We start from the raw sequence: 18,894 nt of genomic DNA, 5'->3' as shown, positions 1-18,894 counted from the left end.
AGGCCGTATAGAAAACTCTATAGACCATTGGAGGTAGCAAGTGTAACAGTTTAACTTTCGACCGTACCCTCGCCCCGACCCGGGCTCGAACCAGGGACCCTCTGAACACATAGACAACTTACACCCCCGAAGCATCGCTACCCATCACGCCACAAAAGCAGCGGCCCTTGCAGGGCAAGGGGAACAACTACTTCAGGTCTCAGAGCGAGTGACGTCACCGATTGAAACACTATTAGCGCGCACCACCGCTAACTAGCTAGCCATTTCACATCGGTTACACAAGCTTGCTAGCTTTTTCATTTACCCAGTTCACTTCTATGCCAGTGATAATGCTCACGGCTGTTTGAGATGCTTTGGAGCCACAATGGTAGGGACAGCATCTACTTTGAGAAGCAACTTCTTGTTAAAGTCATCCTTCCATTGTTGATAGCCCTGGAAGTTGTCAGGGATGAAATGTGTCCCGCAGATTGACGAGTAGACACCCAATTCACCCGTCTCAATTTCAAATTGATCCTACTTTTATTACGTTTTTAATTCACCATGTGAAGCTGACCCCAGGGCATTGTTTTTACGAAGCTAGAGATGACTTGGAGAAAACCTCAAACCCAACGTTTAGAACAACAATATTATAACAATTGCTTTAAAGAGTTTGTAATTTGGGAAGGTTTTCTTGGGGTTCTCCAAGTTACTATTATATACGTTTCTGGCATTGAGAAATAGGCGCTACACCGACTTTAAAGAAAATGGAGTGTCCCAATATCTACCATTTCCCTGGATCCCACGGGCAGTCAGTGACCATAAACCCCTAGTGATCTTAGTTACAGACTTGGTAGTGAACTCTGCCTGCCTACAGACCGGAATCAGTCAAGTCAGTATAACAGTGGTCTCACTTGTCAGAAAGTGCTCCAGATCCTTTGATCTCACAGAGAGCAAACTGTGGCTGACAGACAGGTATAGGGCATCTGTTCCTCACTCATTGACGCAAGGTGTTAAAGCAGTTCAAAAAAGACAGAGATAAGTCTAGAAAATAGGCATAGCTTTGGCTGCTGGACAGTCAGGTAGAACGGGGATTTCTTTGCCGATGATCATCTGCTCTTAAATGTTCTTGCATCGTCACTGACAGTCTCTGTCACAGTCGGTGTGGCAGAAACCTCAAACACAGAACAACCAAAAGGCACTAATAAGCATGGCTGTGCCTGGCTTAGTGCAGTGACTGGGTCCTGTGTGACCTTCAGATGTGAGTTTGGATAATAACACATTCAAATCACTACCAGGCAACACAATGGGTCTTTATTGCACCAGGCAGGGGTACAACACATGAAGCAGCCTTGACTGCTGCATCTTTCAGAGGGAGGATCCCATTCCCTTTCTCTCCCCTGAAGGAGGGACCAGATCAGCCCAGTGACCCTGATCATGATGTAAACGGATACATCAAGTTAAGGAGAGAGAAAGAGGACAGTTTTGGGCTGCAGTAGACTAACGCATCCCAGGCCCTGGACAGGAAAGTACCTCTGCTCGGAGCTGCTGTTCCCATGGCTAGAGTGAATTCCCTCCAGGGCATACTGTCCGTGTGTTTATAAAAACCTGGTCGGTGTTACTGGCAGCACCAAGTTCTCTGGAAGTATCAGACTTGGAATGGGTGAGCAGCCTCCCCCCACCCAACATCCCAAACACATCCCCCCAGCCCCATCCAGAATTACTGCAATCCAGTTACCAGATGTGAAAAGAGCATGTCACTCCAGGCGACGATAAGTAACGTATCTGCTCAAGATCCAGTAAATGTCAACAGTAACATTAGTTGTTAGTTCTACTGAAATAGACTTGGGGGATAGTGATAGGGGTGCTGTGTTAGGGGAAATTATAGGGTATAGTGTGGAAGCCTTTCATTAGGTTGGTATGTACAGTAACGCCAATTAGTGTGAACTCCGGTGGCCATGTTACTTAATACAGAAAGTTTCAAAAGGTTAAAAAGCCACAACTTACTGCAAATCTGACGTTTGATCTCCTTTGTAGGGTCCAGCCAGCACTAAAGAAGAGAAACAAAGGAGATATCAGCTTTGGTATTAACAAGTACGCAGAAATTCTAACACCGTATCAAACTTCTACCAATTAAATCACAGACTTCATATGTTCCCTGTTGAGTAACCATGGTGATTGGCAACACATGTTAGAATAATGAGCTAGGATTTTGATTGTAAAATCATTCGTATTGCAATTAACTACTTGGTCAAAATATACCACCTAAACATAGAAAACTGTGCCGTTTCCAATCCAAATACACTAGGCCTTCCTTTTTATTTCCCTTCTCAGGTACTTTAGTAGATCAGGTATGTCAAGAAAAGTAGATTCAAAAACAAGACAGAAGGTAGCATTTGGCACAGAGCTGCTGTAGAGCATAACTCAATTTAGCACCAGTCCAGACCACAGACAAAACTAGCCATGGTGGTCATTACTGGTCTGATCCCTGAACTTCAACACACCACTTTCATATAAACAAACGCACATGATGAAAACACAGTCCACTAAACTACACAGCCTAGCCTCTTCCCTAGTCTCCACCGCCCACCCCCGTGGCTAGCCTACAGTTTCCAGTTCAAAATGGAACAAAACTCAGCATTTAGCACCACCGCAAATATGCTGATCTCGCTCCAACAGTCTCCCTCACTGACTGATCTGGAGCCTGCAGACAGTGGAGTGTGTTGACTGTGTCATTAAGCTCCAATTACAGTGTGCAGGGGAGAGTTTAACATCCAGGCCCAAAGTCATAAGATGTGAGACGGATAGTCTGAACAAGGCCTGGGTTCAATTACTATTTGAAATAATTTCAAATACTTTAGGTGTGCCTGATTGATTGGCTGTTGCAATAGAACCAATAGAAGTCCCAAAAGTGCAATTAAAATAGTATTTGAACCAGTGTTGGGATCAATTCCATTTCAATTCAGGAAGTACACTGAAATGACAAATTCGGCCTATCCTCAATGCTTTTCAATTAGGAACATTTTGAATTGGAATTTGGTTTACTTTCTGAATTTAAATTGACCCCAGGTCTTCTGTGAACCAGGCCTGCTTGACAGTGGGCAAGAGCAGAGTCAGTTTGGACTGAAGTTTGTGAGCGGAGCCTCGTTTGTCTCCAACCAGTGATATTACAGCGCTCTCCAATAAACCGTGTCGACACAGAAATGGACAATAACGGATGTTCTTCCCTGGAAGCATATCTGGGTTCTCTGGAGGTTTACTGCACACTTCAGACATCCTGTGAGGATGGGGTGGACTTAAACACAGGGAAGTACTTTATCATCCATCACAGTTAAGAACCCGTTTGTTCATTCAGGGCTTTGTTAAAACTATCAATTATATGGTCTATCAGGCCCGCTGAAGGTTTAGAATGTCTAAAGAGCGCATTTTGATCTTGAGGAATATTATGTGGTAACAGTTACATGTCAAGCCATTAGTCATTGTTGCTATTGTAGCAGAGAAACAATATAAAACGTTTAGGACATAATTGCAAAAACATCTGTGCCATTAGGTGAGAAGGTTGTTATATGATACATTTTATGAAGTAGTTAGGCCTAAAGTAGTACTGGTACTTCAGAAACAAAACATACAAAAAAATGGATTGGAAAGCTTTATGTACAAGAGGAGTTTGTATTTTGTAATGTGTTTGCTGTTCTGGAAAAGCCTCAATGTATAAGAATGTGGTACAAAAAGCCCCGACTTTACCGTCTGGTCTGCGTTGTCTTTGTAACTCAACCCAAAATAGTCCTTCTCCAGTAGGTTCAGGGCTTCACACACTTTGAAAAACAGGTACTGGCCTTTGGCCCGTTTCTACAGAGAGGGAAGAACAAAGAGAAGAGAATGAAAACCATTACATTAATCATCAATTAATCATCAATCATCAAAAAGGACTTAAATGTAATCAATTAAAAAGAACAGTTGACATTTAGAAATAACGACCTACAACCGCAGCAAGGCAGATTCTTTAGAGAACTGGACTCGGGATAAATATTTCTACCACCCATCATTCCTCATGCATTTCATTTAACGGAAAACACCCTTACAAAACTTAAATGACAAAACCTTAAATTACACAATCTTTCACAGTTCGTTACAACAGGGTTCATTTACGTGGAGGTTAATTTATGTGGCTCATGAATGCAACAGCTGTAATGGTTGTGTGTGTGGAAAGTGTCAGAAACTCTAGAGAATGCACTCTCCCAGGACATCTCTTGGGTGTGAGCTGACATTTGCCCTGCAGACAGACAAACATGCAGCAGTTTGGGACAGCTTGGCAGCTCTCTTCAGCTGGTCCTGTATTCGCCTACACAGCAGAACTAGACACAGTATGGGCATTACAGAAAAATCCCCACAGAAGCCCATGAACTGCGTGATCACTGCATATTGGTCCTTTGACACTCGTGGAATAAGGGAGCAATTTGAGATGAATTGCAGTGTGGACAAAGGGGACAAACTCTACCACACACTAACTCCTCGGGGTAACACATTGCCTCAGACGGAAGGAATAATATCCATAAAAAGTCCAAAGGACAATGACACTGCATTCTAGATAGAGGGGGATGGGGGGAAATAAAGAATGCTGTGCATTTGTTTTTCTCCTCCTTGGGAGAGTTGAGACATTTAAGGTATGCTGGTATAACAGACACCGTTACATTAGATAGTCTGCACACACACTCAACATAATATCTGCTGGGAGGCTGCAACATGCTGGTAGCCAAAGGAGTGCAGCCCTGAGAGACAATTTGGCACCAGGTGGATTCTGAGTTGTGTGTGTCTAAGATTTTGCCTTTGGCTTCAAATAAACATCTCTACACATGACCTTGCATCTTCTGCCATGGCACGTCCCTCTGAGCTACATATTGATCAATCAGAACAGGAACTCAGTTGAATTTTTATTTACATTGTAAATAAGAATTTGTTCTTAATTAACTTGCCTGGTTAGATAAGTTAAATAAAATAAATAAGGCTGATGGGGAAGACAAATGTTCAGGGCCAGCTCTTTCTACTACAAAAGCACTTTAGTGCTGACTGGTCAACAGTCATTAAGTATTGTTGGCACAGAACAAAATTGATTTTATACATGTTTACTATTGATCATGCAGAAGCCATTGGCCTTGGAGTGCATTAGGCAGCACTGTAAAAAAAAACGATGTCAGTTTGCCCATTAGACAAGAGATTTCAGATGCTTCAAATTGAATCTTGGGTTACAGTGCAAATGCAATGGAACCGTCTGTGCCCTAGGCTGATAATTGTGTCTGACAGAGAGAGACCGCAGCACAAGCAAACAAGTCATGATATGAATTACTGCCTCCTGCTCCGTGACATGCAATTCCCAATAAAATATGTTTGATGGCTACATCTTATTGGAACGAGAAAAGCAACCCAATCTCATTGGTAGGTGTAATAGTAGAGGTCGAACGATTACGATTTTTCAAAGTCGATACCGATTAAATCGGCCGATTTGTATTTTTATTTATTTGTAATAATGACAATTACAACACTGAATATACACTTATTTTAACTTAATATAATACATCAATAATATCAATTTAGCCTCAAATAAATAATGAAACATGTTCAATTTGGTTTAAATAATGCAAAAACAAAGTGTTGGAGAAGAAAGTAAAAGTGCAATATGTGCCATGTAAAAAAGCTAACGTTTAAGTTCCATGCTCAGAACATGAGAACATATGAAAGCTGGTGGTTCCTTTTAACATGAGTCTTCAATATTCCCAGGTAAGAAGTTTTAGGTTGTAGTTATTATAGGACTCTCTATATAATTTGTATTTCATATACCTTTGACTATTGGATGTTCTTATAGGCACTTTAGCATTGCCAGTGTAACAGTATAGCTTCCGTCCCTCTCCTCGCCCCTACCTGGGCTCGAACCAGGAACACATCGACAACAGCCACCCTCGAAGCAGCGTTACCCATGCAGAGCAAGGGGAACAACTACTCCAAGTCTCAGAGCGAGTGACGTTTGAAACGCTATTAGCTCGCACCCCGCTAACTAGATAGCCATTCCACATCGGTTACACCAGCCTAATCTTGGGAGTTGATAGGCTTGAAGTCATAAACAGCGCAATGCTTGAAGAATTGTGAAGAGCTGCTGGCAAAAGCACAAAAGTGCTGTTTGAATGAATGCTTACGAGCCTGCTCTATCATCGCTCAGTCAGACTGCTCTATCAAATCATAGACTTAATTATAACATAATAAGACAGAAATACGAGCCTTTGGTCATTAATATGGTAGAATCCGGAAACTATCATTTCGAAAACAAAATGTTTATTCTTTCAGTGAAATACGGAACCGTTCCGCAAATGCGCTTGTTAAATCATCACCCGTTTGTCGAAGTAGGCTGTGATTCAATGAGAAATTAACAGGCACCACATCGATTATATGCAACGCAGGACACGCTAGATAAACTAGTAATATCAACCATGTGTAGTTAACTAGTGATTATGTTAAGATTGATTGTTTTTTATAAGATAAGTTTAATGCTAGCTAGCAACTTACCTTGGCTTCTTGCTGCCCTCACGTAACAGGTAGTCAGCCTGCCACGTAGGTGCCTCGTGGAGTGCAATGTAAGGCAGGTGGTTAGAGCATTGGACTAGTAACCGGAAGGTTACAAAAACAAATCCCCGAGCTGACAAGGTAAAAATCTGTCGTTCTGCCCGTTAACCCACCGTTCCTAGGCAGTCATTGAAAATAAGAATGTGTTCTTAACTGACTTGCCTAGTTAAATCAGAATCGGCCCTAATTAATCGTCCATTCTGATTAATCGGTCGACCTCTAGTACAGAGCCACAGACAAAAGGCTTCATAAAACTTGTCGTTTACTGTATAATCCATCCAAATAGAGTTAGCCTGTTTCTTACAGCCTTTAAAAAAATAAATCACAGATCTATTTACGCCATGTTCAACTGGAGGTGAGGTAAACACACACGACCCTAACCCCCACGGTGTTGGTGAGAGATGCTCCTTCCTGAGGGCTGTCGTAACCAGGACAACGCACCATGGAAACAAACAAATTTGTGCATGAGATGCAGATCATCCACTATGGGTCTCTATGGACTGAAGCCATCCGTCAAAAAGGTGTAGCTAGGCCTATGCTACGCTAGCGAACTACTAGCTTGCCTCATTAGGATTCATCCATTGGCCAGCGCTCTACAGTGCAGGTCAATTAGCTCAGTCATGAACATGCTAACAGAGGGCACTTCAGGACCAAGGGCTTTTCCCTGTCAGCTTCAGCCTCAGAAGGAGCATTACCTATTTTGCAATCACACGTCAAGCGAGTTTGCGTATGTCTTACGTCAGTATGTGTGTACATTCCCTATACATGCGCGCCAAGCTTTGACTTACAAAAGATGTAGACAAAGCACCAGAAATCTTCTTCGTAAACATAAAGTCATGCGTTTGGCACATTACAGTAAATGAGAGAACGAATTACGAATGCTAGCGAGTTGCCCTGAAAACACCGAAAGTGTGTTCAATAATGCAGCGGTGCAGGAGATGATGCATACAGTGCCATGTTCAATCGTCATACTGAACCAAGCTAAACCAGCCCATAGAGTAACACAGTGGCACAGTCAACAATACACCCAGTGATGAGGACTAGCTGGCCAAGTGGAGATGGGTTAGTGCTGGGTGCAGGGCTGCAGCCTAATTGAAATTGGCAGGTTGGAACAAGCAAAATGCCTGGTCTGTCTGCTAATGATTTAACAGAGCACATGGTTAAGGGTAGGAAGCCGTTTTAACTCAAAGTAAATCAGTGAGGTGAATTACTTAGTAACGTAGTTGTAGTCCCGTGTGGCTCAGTTGGTAGAGCATGGCACTTGCAACGCCAGGGTTGTGGGTTCAATTCCCACGGGGGGACCAGGGTTCAATTCCCATGGGGGGACCAGGATGAATATGTATGAACTAGCCAATTTGTAAGTCGCTCTGGATAAGAGCATCTGCTAAATGACTTAAATGTGAAATGTAAAAATGTAGTCTTTTTGAAATATGTAACTTATTTCCAGAGATCTTCGGAACTACCCACAATGCACTATTTCTCAACATCGTAGATGTTGGAGGATCTACTCTGCTTCTTTTGAGCTGGGAATATGTTTTAGTTGTGTTCTAACTGGTCTCCAGTAGTTGGGCTCGAGCATGCTGACCATAGCCGTGCTAGTTGGCTAGGCGAATAGCTAATGTTAGCTGGATAGCTTTTTTTTGATGGGTGGCTAGCTAAGATAACTGCATATAGCTAACATTCTTTGATATATTTCAAAAACCTTGGTTTATATGAATGCAGCTGTAAGCTAGGTGTTGATAGCAACTGGCTGACTCATTCAGTGCTAATGTAACATTCGCAGGCTGGTAGGGCTAACGTTCGCAGGCTAGTTAGCAATCTTGCAAGCTGATTTGCAAGAGTGAATCTTAACAGCATGATTTTAGTCAGGGACGCAAACTGGTGAAGAACAAAAAAAAAGGTGACACTTTTCCTGCACGGAAACACAAAAAACCTGTGTAAAGAGCAAGAAATCGTGCTTATTTTCAGAGTAGTGTCGTCACGATACCAAAATTGGACTAGTGATGCGATACCAGGCAAAGTATCACGATAGAGTAGTAGGCATTCTGTGCTCTGTCAATGACTTTGATTTGAGAAACAGACTTTGGATCGACAAGATTCAGGTAGATGGCCTATTTTGAGCTCAAAACGGCGAATATCACCAAAAGTATTGTTTGTATCCCTGTTTAGCGACGGTAATTTTTTAAATATAGAATATTTGATAGTTACATATTGGGATATTCTTTGACAATATCGCAATGTGATAATTGTCTGTACCTGCACCAAAACTCCAGTATTGTTCCTTCATAGTTTGTTTTCGATCTTTTTAAAAATAGGGAGCCCATATCTTTTCAGCACATGTATTTAAAATGACTGATCAAAACAAATCTCTCATTGCGCTCTCGTCTCTGTGCAGCAGATAGACTCACTAGTCAGTTTATTAGGTACAAACATCTAGTACTGGGTCGGACCCCCCTTTGCCTTGTGAACCGATAGAATTCTTCAGGGCATTCAACAAGGTGTCGGAAACGTTTCACAGGGATGTTGGTCCATGCGGACGCGATGGCTTGCTGCAGAGGTACATTCCTGCTGTGAACAGCCCGTTCCATCTCATCCCCAAGATGATCTATGGGTTGAGGTCTGGGGACTGTGCAGGCCACTCAAGTAAACTGAACTCGCTGTCATCTTGCAGGTTATAATTTTCCACTCCTCAATTGTCCAGTGTTGGTGATCGCGTGCCCACTGGAGACGCTTCTTCTTGTTTTTAGCTGATAGTAGTGGAACACAGGTGGTCGTCTGCTGCAATAGCCCATTCGTAACAATGTTCAACGAGTTGGGAGTTCTGAGAAGCCGTTCTGCACTCCACTGTTGTACTGCACCATTATTTGTCTGTTTGTGGCCCACCTGTTAGCTTGCACGATTCTTTCTATTCTCCGTCCACCTCTCTCAATGAGCTGTTTTCGCCCACAGGACTGCTGCTAACTTGACTTTCTTGGGTGTCGCACTATTTTTCAGTAAACGTGAAAAGCCCAGGTGGTTGGCCGTTTGAGATACTGGATCCAGCACGCCTGGCACCGACGATCATCCCACGCCCAAAGTCACTTAGGTTATTGGTTTTGCCCATTCTAACGTTCAGTTGAACAGTAACTGACTGCCTCATTGCCTGTCTCTCACTGTTTGTAGGAGCAATCCATTTTTGTGAACGGGGTGGTGTACCCAATAAACTAGCTGGTGAGTGAATATTGTGAGCAATATGTTCTGAACATCGAATCGCAATACATATAGAATCGTGAGAATCACAATACATATCGTATTGGCACCTACGTATCGTGAGGTCCCTGGCAATTCCCAGCCCTATGATTCCTATAAGGACACTCAAAGGGTACATCTCATAAGGCGTTTTCAGATTGCACCATAATAATTTTTTTTTTTTAACAGTATCAAAGTAGGCCTACACATTGTCCTACTAAACAAATGACAGATTTGGCCAAAAATCTAGGCCTCTTTAAACACTGGAAATCCACACTGGGTTTCTACTCATTTGGCTTTATGGGAGCATGCCTGATGGTCTGGATATTGTTTTGCAATCAGAGAAGGGACGGTTCCATCTCTGGGGAATTAGAGACAGGGCGGGAGAGAGGAACAGAGTGGGGGAGAGACAGAGGGGAGTTTGTTACGCCGTCTGTCCATGGCTGGAAGAAACCTGATATCCAGATGCAGTTTTATAATTTCCCATAGGCTTTTAGAGAATCAGCTGGAAAACACTCCACCTCTTCAACACGATGAGAATCAAATTCACACAAAGAAACATCTAGAAAATCATGGGGCAAGGAGAGAATGTGACAAGACAATAACTCAAAACACCCTTAAAAGGCTGGTCTCTGGATCCCCAGAGCTCTGGGCTGTTACAGCGGATTAGACTCAAATGTATCCATCGGGGCTGGAGCCCTAATGCTCGATGAGCTGGATGGCTAAATAATGCAGCAGGAGTCTGTAGCCAAGCAGAGCGCAGTGGAGGCAACATTGTACTGCACAGAGCCACACCACTGGCTGAAGAGGAGAGGACCGTGTTGCTGCACTCACTAACTGTGCCCCTCTAATGAGCCCCAGACGCCATTACTGTTTGTTGACACACAACATATTACGGTTTCATAACTCTTATATTGCAAGGCACTCACAACGCAAGGGAAAATACTGTATGTATGCGTGAGGACAAGGACATACTGTACCTTGAGTTGCAGGGCTTTGTCAGAGTGATTGAGAATCATGCTTTATGTAGTGTGGCAGTACCAGAGCACTGTGTTTCTATGATAGCTAATGCATTAGACTCAAGCTCTCTCGCTGGTACTACAGAGATTCATTGATAGGCAAGTAGGAGACAGGAGAATGAAGGATTGGATAATCAGAGTCGTAGTCATTAACCTGTGGCCCAGTGCCCAATGGCACTGGGGGGGAGAGGAGGGCGCTGCCGAGGCTGCAGTCTCCCAGAGACATCTCAATGCCCCACTGAGTTCTAATGGGCTTGGTCTGCCTGGCCTGGGTGCTACACAGCCCAGCAGAGACGGGGAGGGCGGGTAGAGAGACCCAGAGAGCCTCAGAGTTCCAGCAGGCTCCATTCTGCATTGGTTTCAGTGTAATTTCTCAGGGTAGAGAGATTAGAGTACCTTGGAGTCAGAGAGAGAGTAAACTCAGGCTGTGCTAGTGTTAAGAGTTATAGCCCTCATTTTGCATTGACATTAGCTAGCAGTTGAGTGACGACTAAGGAACTAAACAATGAGAGAAGAGCAGCCTATAAATAATTTTTACAAAGGGAGACTGTTGAGAATGTCTGAAGCGACCCTAGTGTGTTAACATGACACATGCAATTATTTCCCACTGAGGGTTAGTGTTGGCGCTTGCTTTGCTTCTCCCCCAAAAATTAAGGTTAATCTCTGGAACGCTTTTTTGTCCTCATTCATTTTCTAAACGCTCCCAGATAGATGTAATTCCTCCACTGCAGTCTCATTATAAATTTGCCACTGTCTTCTGGCTGAATACTCCAACAATGGCATGTGCTGATGCCTCAGCTTTTCTGAAACTGCAAACAAAGCTGTCTCTGTTCAAACAGCACTGTGCAATTAGTGTTGGACCCCATTCACAAACCATACCTCCATCGCAATACGCATGTTCAGTGGCCCTGAGATCCACCATTAACACTGTCGGTCACACAGTGCAACCCACAGTGCAACAGTCAAAAGCACTAACATAACAGATCACAGCCTGGTGAGGTAGACTTCAGCAACCGCTAACAACTAGCTTTAACACTTGGCTTGTAATTCTGAATAAAGAAGCTCCATCTATCCTACTGAGTGGATCATTGATCACTGCCCTCTGTCACTTCTCCCTCTTCCTAGTCCTTTATATGTAGAGATAACTGGCTGACTGGAGGATATGATGACTGGTTGAGTTTGCAGTCAGGGAGGGTTGGTTTGCCACGTGTCTGCGGGGGACAGCAGATGCTACAGGTTTAATATGTGGGGGGGCTCAGGACCCCCCGCTAATCTGCCCTACCCGTGGTGGGCTTCAGAGAACCAGACGTGAACGCCAGACGAGCCCCAGCCGTCCACCCTGCTTTTACCCCAGCTGGGGCAGGGGTGTCAACCGCCCCAATCGCTCCAACGTCCAGGTCAGGGGTTACGGGCCGGCCCCCTCAATCAGCTCATTGGCTTATCTTTTACCCACTTCCATCAGTACGAGCGCTTACCCCCGTAGTGCAAAACATAAGTGGTTCACAAACTGGAGTGTCAGATATTTTAATATCATTGTCACCTAACGTTTTGGTCACTAGGTCCAGGATGGCCCATCCAGGATGGCACATCAATGCGAGCTGTGGCAAGGTTTGCTGTGTGTCAGCGTAGTGTCCAGAGCATGGAGGCGCTACCAGGAGACAGGCCAGTACATCAGGAGACGTGGAGGAGGCCGTAGGAGGGCAACAACCCAGCAGCAGGACCGCTACCTCCGCCTTTGTGTAAGGAGGATGAGGAGGAGCACTGCCAGAGCCCTGCAAAATGACTTCCAGCAGGCCACAAATGTGCATGTGTCTGCTCAAACGGTCAGAAACAGACTCCATGAGGGTGGTATGAGGGCCCGATGCCCACAGGTGGGGGTTGTGCTTACAGCCCAACACCATGCAGGACGTTTGGCATTTGCCAGGTAACACCAAGATTGGCAAATTCGCCACTGGCGCCCTGTGCTCTTCACAGATGAAAGCAGGTTCACACTGAGCACATGAGCACATGTGACAGACGTGACAGAGTCTGGAGCCGCCGTGGAGAACGTTCTGCTGCCTGCAACATCCTCCAGCATGACCGGTTTGGCGGTGGGTCAGTCATGGTGTGGGGTGGCATTTCTTTGTGGAGCCGCACAGCCCTCCATGTGCTCGCCAGAGGTAGCCTGACTGCCATTAGGTACAGAGATGAGATCCTCAAACCCCTTGTGAGACCATATGCTGGTGCGGTTGGCCCTGGGTTCCTCCTAATGCAAGACCTCGTGGCTGGAGTGTCAGCAGTTCCTGCAAGAGGAAGGCATTGATGCTATGGACTGGCCCGCCCGTTCCCCAGACCTGAATCCAATTGAGCACATCTGGGACATCATGTCTCGCTCCATCCACCAACGCCACGTTGCACCACAGACTGTCCAGGAGTTGGCAGATGCTTTAGTCCAGGTCTGGGAGGAGATCCCTCAGGAGACCATCCGCCACCTCATCAGGAGCATGCCCAGGTGTTGTAGGGAGGTCATACAGGCACGTGGAGGCCACACACACTACTGAGCCTCATTTTGACTTGTTTAGGGACATTACATCAAAGTTGGATCAGCCTGTAGTGTGGTTTTCCACTTTAATTTTGAGTGTGACTCCAAATCCAGACCTCCATGGGTTGATACATTTGATTTCCATTGATCATTTGTGTGATTTTGTTGTCAGCACATTCAACTATGTAAAGAAAAAATAATTTAATAAGAATATTTCATTCAGATCTAGGATGTGTTATTTTAGTGTTCCCTTTATTTTTTTGAGCAGTGTATATCTATAATTCTGTGCATATTACTTGTATCTTTTATCAAAGTGTATTATGAGTATTTCTGTAAATTGATGTGGCTCTGTGCAAATTCACGGGATGTTTGAGACAAAGCAAAATGTAAACTGAGGTTTTTGGATATAAATTTGAACTTGATCGAACAAAACATACATGTATTGTGTAACATGTTGTCCCGGGAGTGTGATCTGATGAAGAATATCAAAGGCTAGTGATTCATTTTCTCTCTATTTCTGCTTTTTGTGACTCCTCTCTTTGGTTGGAAAATGACTATGCTTTGTGACTATTTGCTGGCCTAACATAATGATATGTTCTGCTTTCGCCGAAAAGCCTTTTCGAAATCGGACACGGTGGTTGGATTAACGAGAAGTTTCTTTAAAGTGGTGTCTAATACTTGTATGTTTGAGAAATTTGAATCATGAGATTTCTGTTGATTGAATTTAGCGCCCTGCAATTTCATTGGCTGTTGGCGAGCAGTTCCTAGACAGGTTAATAGTTTGTCTTCACTATTATTCCACAATGTAGAAAATTGTACAAATAAAGAAAAATCCTTGAATGAGTAAGAGTCTCCAAACTTTTGACTGGTACTGTACCTAAAATAAACAGAAATATCACATTTACATAAGAATTCTGACCCATTAATCAGTACTTTGTTGAAGCACCTTTGGCAGCATTGAGTGTTCTTGGGTATGACGCTACACGCTTGGCACACCTGTATTTGGGGAGTTCCTCACATTCTTCTCTGCAGATCCTCTCAAGCCATGTCAGGTTGGATGGGGAACGTTGCTGCACAGCTAATTTTAGGTCTCTCCAGTGATGTTCGATTGAGGGTTGAAGTCTGGGCTCTGGCTGGGTCACTCAAGGACATTGAGACTTGTCCCGAAGCCACTCCTGCGTTGAATTGGCTGTGTGCTTAGGGTCGTTGTCCTGTTGGAAGGTGACAGTCTGTGGTCCTGAGCGCTCTGGAGCAGGTTTTCATCAAGGATCTCTGTACTTCGCTCCATTCAGCGCTCCCTCGATCCTGACTAGTCTACCAGTCTCTGCCGCTGAAAACACCCCCACAGCCTGATGCTGCCACCACCATGCTTTACCGTAAGGATGGTGCCAGGTTTCCTTCAGATGTGACGCTTGGCTCCAGGAACTCTGGAGCTCTGTCAGAGTGACCATTGGGTTCTTGGTCCCCTCCCTTACCAAGGCCTTTCTCCCCTGATTGCTCAGTTTGGCGAACTCTAAGGAGAGTCTAGGTGGTTCCAAACCTCTTCCATTTAAGAATGATGGAGGCCACTGTGTTTTTGGGGACCTTCTACGCTGTAGAAGTTTGTTGGTACCTTTCCCCAGATCTGTGCCTCGACATAATCCTGTCTTGGAGCTTTACGGACAATACCTTTGAACCCATGGCTTGGTTTTTGCTCTGACATGCACTGTCAACTGTGGGAACTTAAATAGACAGGTGTGCCTTTACAAATTATGTCCAATTAATTTACCACAGGTGGACTCCAATCAAGTTATAGAAGCATCAAGGATGATCAATGGAAACAGGATGCATCTGAGCTCAATTTCAAGCCTCATAGCAAAGGGTCTGAATACTTATGTAAATAAGGTATGTTTATTTTTAATACAGTTGCAAACATTTTTACAAAGCTGTTTTTGCTATGTCATTATGGGTTAGTGTGTGTAGATTGATTAAATAAAAATCCTCAGCAATTCTAGAATAAGGCTGTAATGTAACAAAATGTGGAAAAAGTCAAGGGTTCTGAATACTTTAAGGCACTGTGTATATATATTTGTTTGTTGTGAAATGCCAGTTTGGTGAGAATCACTCAGTCACCACCTCTCCTGTGTTTACAGGGTGATGTCCTGTTGAGATCATCTGCAGAAGCAGCAGCACACAGCAGAGGAGCTATAAATAGTCCCAGGGTCCAACGGTAGCATGGGAGGAAATAATGGGCCTGACATGAAAACCTGGCAATCTATTCAACAGGATTATACGTAACGCTCTCCTCCTCTTCCTGCACTAAACAACATTATCGTAATGAGGTTCACCGAATAAGGAGAGGCTGCAGTGCTGTGGACAGGTCCAATACAGCCAGGGGATGGGTGCACTGCACTGTTTTCTCCTGGGACAATACCAAGTAAACATAACAATGGTTCTGAATCTTAGCGCAGGGATACAACTCAGCCAGGGGTGTCAACCTCATTCCATGGAATGACCTGGTTTTAGGTTTTTTCCTTTCAAGTAAGACCTAGACCAGTGTTTTTTTATTTTATTTCACAGTTCCTCTGTGGTTCCCAAAGGGTGGGGCGCGCCCCGAGAAACTCTTGAAAGTTGTAATTGGGTAGTGCATCATCTGTTTTCCTCGTCATGTTAGTCATTGTATACCTTAGAGCTATTTAGAACTTGTCAGAAATGTCCAAAATCAACTGCCCATGTCAGCTAACATTTTTAGCCCATAGATTGTTGCAAAATTTATGTACTTTAAATCTACTAAATGTTCTGTACCCCTTGATTATTTTTTGCAGAGTTGCAGAAAATAAGCTTTAAAACATGCAAAATTGTCTCTCCACCAACAATAAGGGTGTGAATAGTTTGTGTGATGAACAGTGCTTGTGCACATAGAAATAGATGTGGGTGGTGCAGGACGTTCTCCGATGCTGGAAGGGGAGCCTGAGTGAAAACGTTTGGGAACGCCTGACTTAAGGAACTCTTCACATCTAGTTGTCTAATATTCAGTGACCTTAATTCATCAATCAAGTACAAGGGAGGAGTGAAAACCCGCAGGCCCTCAGTGGAATGAGTTTGACATGTGAACTAGGCTAATAATCTGTCAGAACACGGGATTAAAAAGGTAGGCTATTTTTTCCTCTGAAAGATAGAAAAAAAGGCAATTACCACAAGCTTCAAAATAACCTTGGGACTCCTCACAATATACACTATAGTAAACACTTGAAACATCCGGTCTGACTTCCATCACCAATGTTCAACGATATGCGACTTATTTCAGGAAACTAGGCGTATGTCGCACGTCACTACTTCACAGGAGCAGCATTTGAATGTAAACATATTTTTTTATTAATCAAAATGTTTATTTTTGGGGCAGAAATGCCTTCTGGAACATTAGAACTTTCATGTGCCTTAAACTTGTATTACATCCATAAATACAAATAAAATTGGTAAATTACGAGTCTAGTTGGTTTAGCCATGGAAAAAAAGCAGGAACCTTCCCACTAGCGATGATTGGCTGAGATAATGCCGAGAGATGAGTTTTAATTGGTCTGCCACGTAGCACGCTTGTGTCTATAACGTGAGCTGTTCAGTGTGCATTGACAGTCCTTTCTACAACGCTGTTTTTGAAAGATATAACATCAGCCATTGCTACATTTTCCAGATTTAACTTTAATTTAGTCAGAATGTTGTTTTATTGCAAGTTAAAGCGTACTGTTCGTTAACTAGCAAACGTTAGCTTGCTGTCTCGCTAACTAACGTTACATGTATGATAGGTGTAGTAATATCATTTGAATCAGAAATCCATTTGCATTGCTAGTAATAGCCTAATGTTAGATAGCTAACATCGAACCTAGTTTGTTAGCTTGCGCTACCAGCAGATTCATACTACAGCTATGACAATGTTTGTATTGGTAGTATGAGTTGGGGTTATTCTGGTTAATTGTTTAGTTAGCTAGCTACAAGTCCAAAGAAAAGACTACTTCGGATGGATTATTACATGACCCATCAAAATAGCAGGTGTGTCTGGGGGTGATTACGGCCATCAATTGTATTTCATGAACATGTGTACTGTCTACTCCAGGCAATAGAGACCCATCCACTTAGCTAGATGAGGGTGGAGGGGTGGTTATAGCATTTCCTTCACATGACCCATCAATTTAGCCAAGCGTGTCAGGTAAGCATCATCTGAACACTTTCTGTTTTTGATATTGCAACTATGCAAGCACTATCACTGTACCGTTTACACCTTCTGTATCCTGTGCATGTGAGAAAAAACATTTTATTTGATATAGCGTGTGTTTACCACATGGCCTCACATGTGAATCCATAGAGATGGGTGGGACTAAGTCTTAAGAGGGTGTGAACGATGCTGAATGGGTGCAGACAAAGAGCTCTCCAGTAGGTACCAAAACATTCAAGAGCCATTCTCTCAAAAGTAGGGTTGCAAGTTTATCAACTTTCAAAGCAGAATTACTTTCCCATTGTTCCTCAACTGCATTGTATGATATACCATTTTCTAGCTCTGAGTCTCTACTTTTATCCAATGTAAAAAAAACTACTTCAAATTTTGCAACATAAGACCGAATCAAGGCGGTCAGTCACATATGATCTGAAGTGATCAGAAACTATTATATTTGGGGTCTCGTCCAGGATCTGGACTTTGATATAGAGCGTGTTACTTTGCTTAGAACAATGGGAAAGACTAAAGACACTCACCTCCACCTCGCAGGGGAACTGGCTTCCATCCAGAATGGTCACATGACACATTACCATCTTCACCTTCTTGGTCAGTTTCAGCGGCGACTTGATAAAATAACGTCCTCCCTCGGGCTTCAAGTTCTCTTCCTGGTCTTTCTTCTCCTCTCCTCCTTTCTCTGTCTCTTTTTTCTCCTCCGCTGCACTCTTCTCCTGAGATTTCTCTGATGCTTTCTCCTCCTTAGCCGGCTAGACACAAATCACCAAGAGGAGAATCAGAGACAGAACAACCCTTTAAATCCATGCAGGCCATTTTGTCAACAGTGATTTGTCAAAGAGTAGCCTAGTTCTGCTTAGTGCCATAGATTGTTGGCACAGCTCTGAGAACTATGAGTGTAACTTTGATCGTAGTACACACCGCTATTAACCAGCAGAATGCATGTTTTCCATTGGCCTGATCACCGCAGATGTCATCAGGTGGATAAAAATGCAAACATGGACAAGGGCTTGATTTGGCTGGAATAGCGACAAGCACAACGAGATGTTTCTCCTGCAGCATAATAGCTTGCAGGGATCCCAACATATTAAATATCTATAAAAGACGTTTGTATTAAGGAGAACGTTCAACATCTCTATACTAAGAGCCGTACCTTCTCTGTGACTGTTGAATACTGTATCAACAGACATTGTTTTTAACTCATAATTCCTAACCTCAGGGTTGCAAAGGATGAACCTTGGCAGAGAGCTCTAGTGTATTGAAATAAGTGGCACTTATTCCTCAGGGTCCCTGCTTTTCTTGCTGCGGTTGAATCAGTTTGTGTGACTGCAAGGTCA

General features: G+C 43.5%; 1 protein-coding gene across 12 annotated transcripts in view; it reads right to left on the bottom strand.

The window, feature by feature from the left end:
- Positions 1-18,894, bottom strand: part of LOC129817521 (protein 4.1-like) — a 96,991-nt gene that overhangs the window by 30,884 nt on the left and 47,213 nt on the right. For all 12 annotated transcript variants that reach the window (XM_055872856.1, XM_055872857.1, XM_055872862.1 and 9 more), the window contains exons 3-5: positions 18,082-18,309; positions 3,721-3,825; positions 1,984-2,026 (exon numbers count right to left, since the gene is read on the bottom strand). In XM_055872856.1, coding sequence (XP_055728831.1) covers positions 1,984-2,026; positions 3,721-3,825; positions 18,082-18,309 — 376 coding nt within the window. The remainder of the gene's footprint in view (positions 1-1,983; positions 2,027-3,720; positions 3,826-18,081; positions 18,310-18,894) is intronic.

Source organism: Salvelinus fontinalis, chromosome 20 (assembly GCF_029448725.1).
Source record: "Salvelinus fontinalis isolate EN_2023a chromosome 20, ASM2944872v1, whole genome shotgun sequence".
In the NCBI taxonomy this organism is placed as follows: Eukaryota; Metazoa; Chordata; class Actinopteri; order Salmoniformes; family Salmonidae; genus Salvelinus; species Salvelinus fontinalis.
This window is presented reverse-complemented; position numbering and strand designations above follow the sequence as displayed.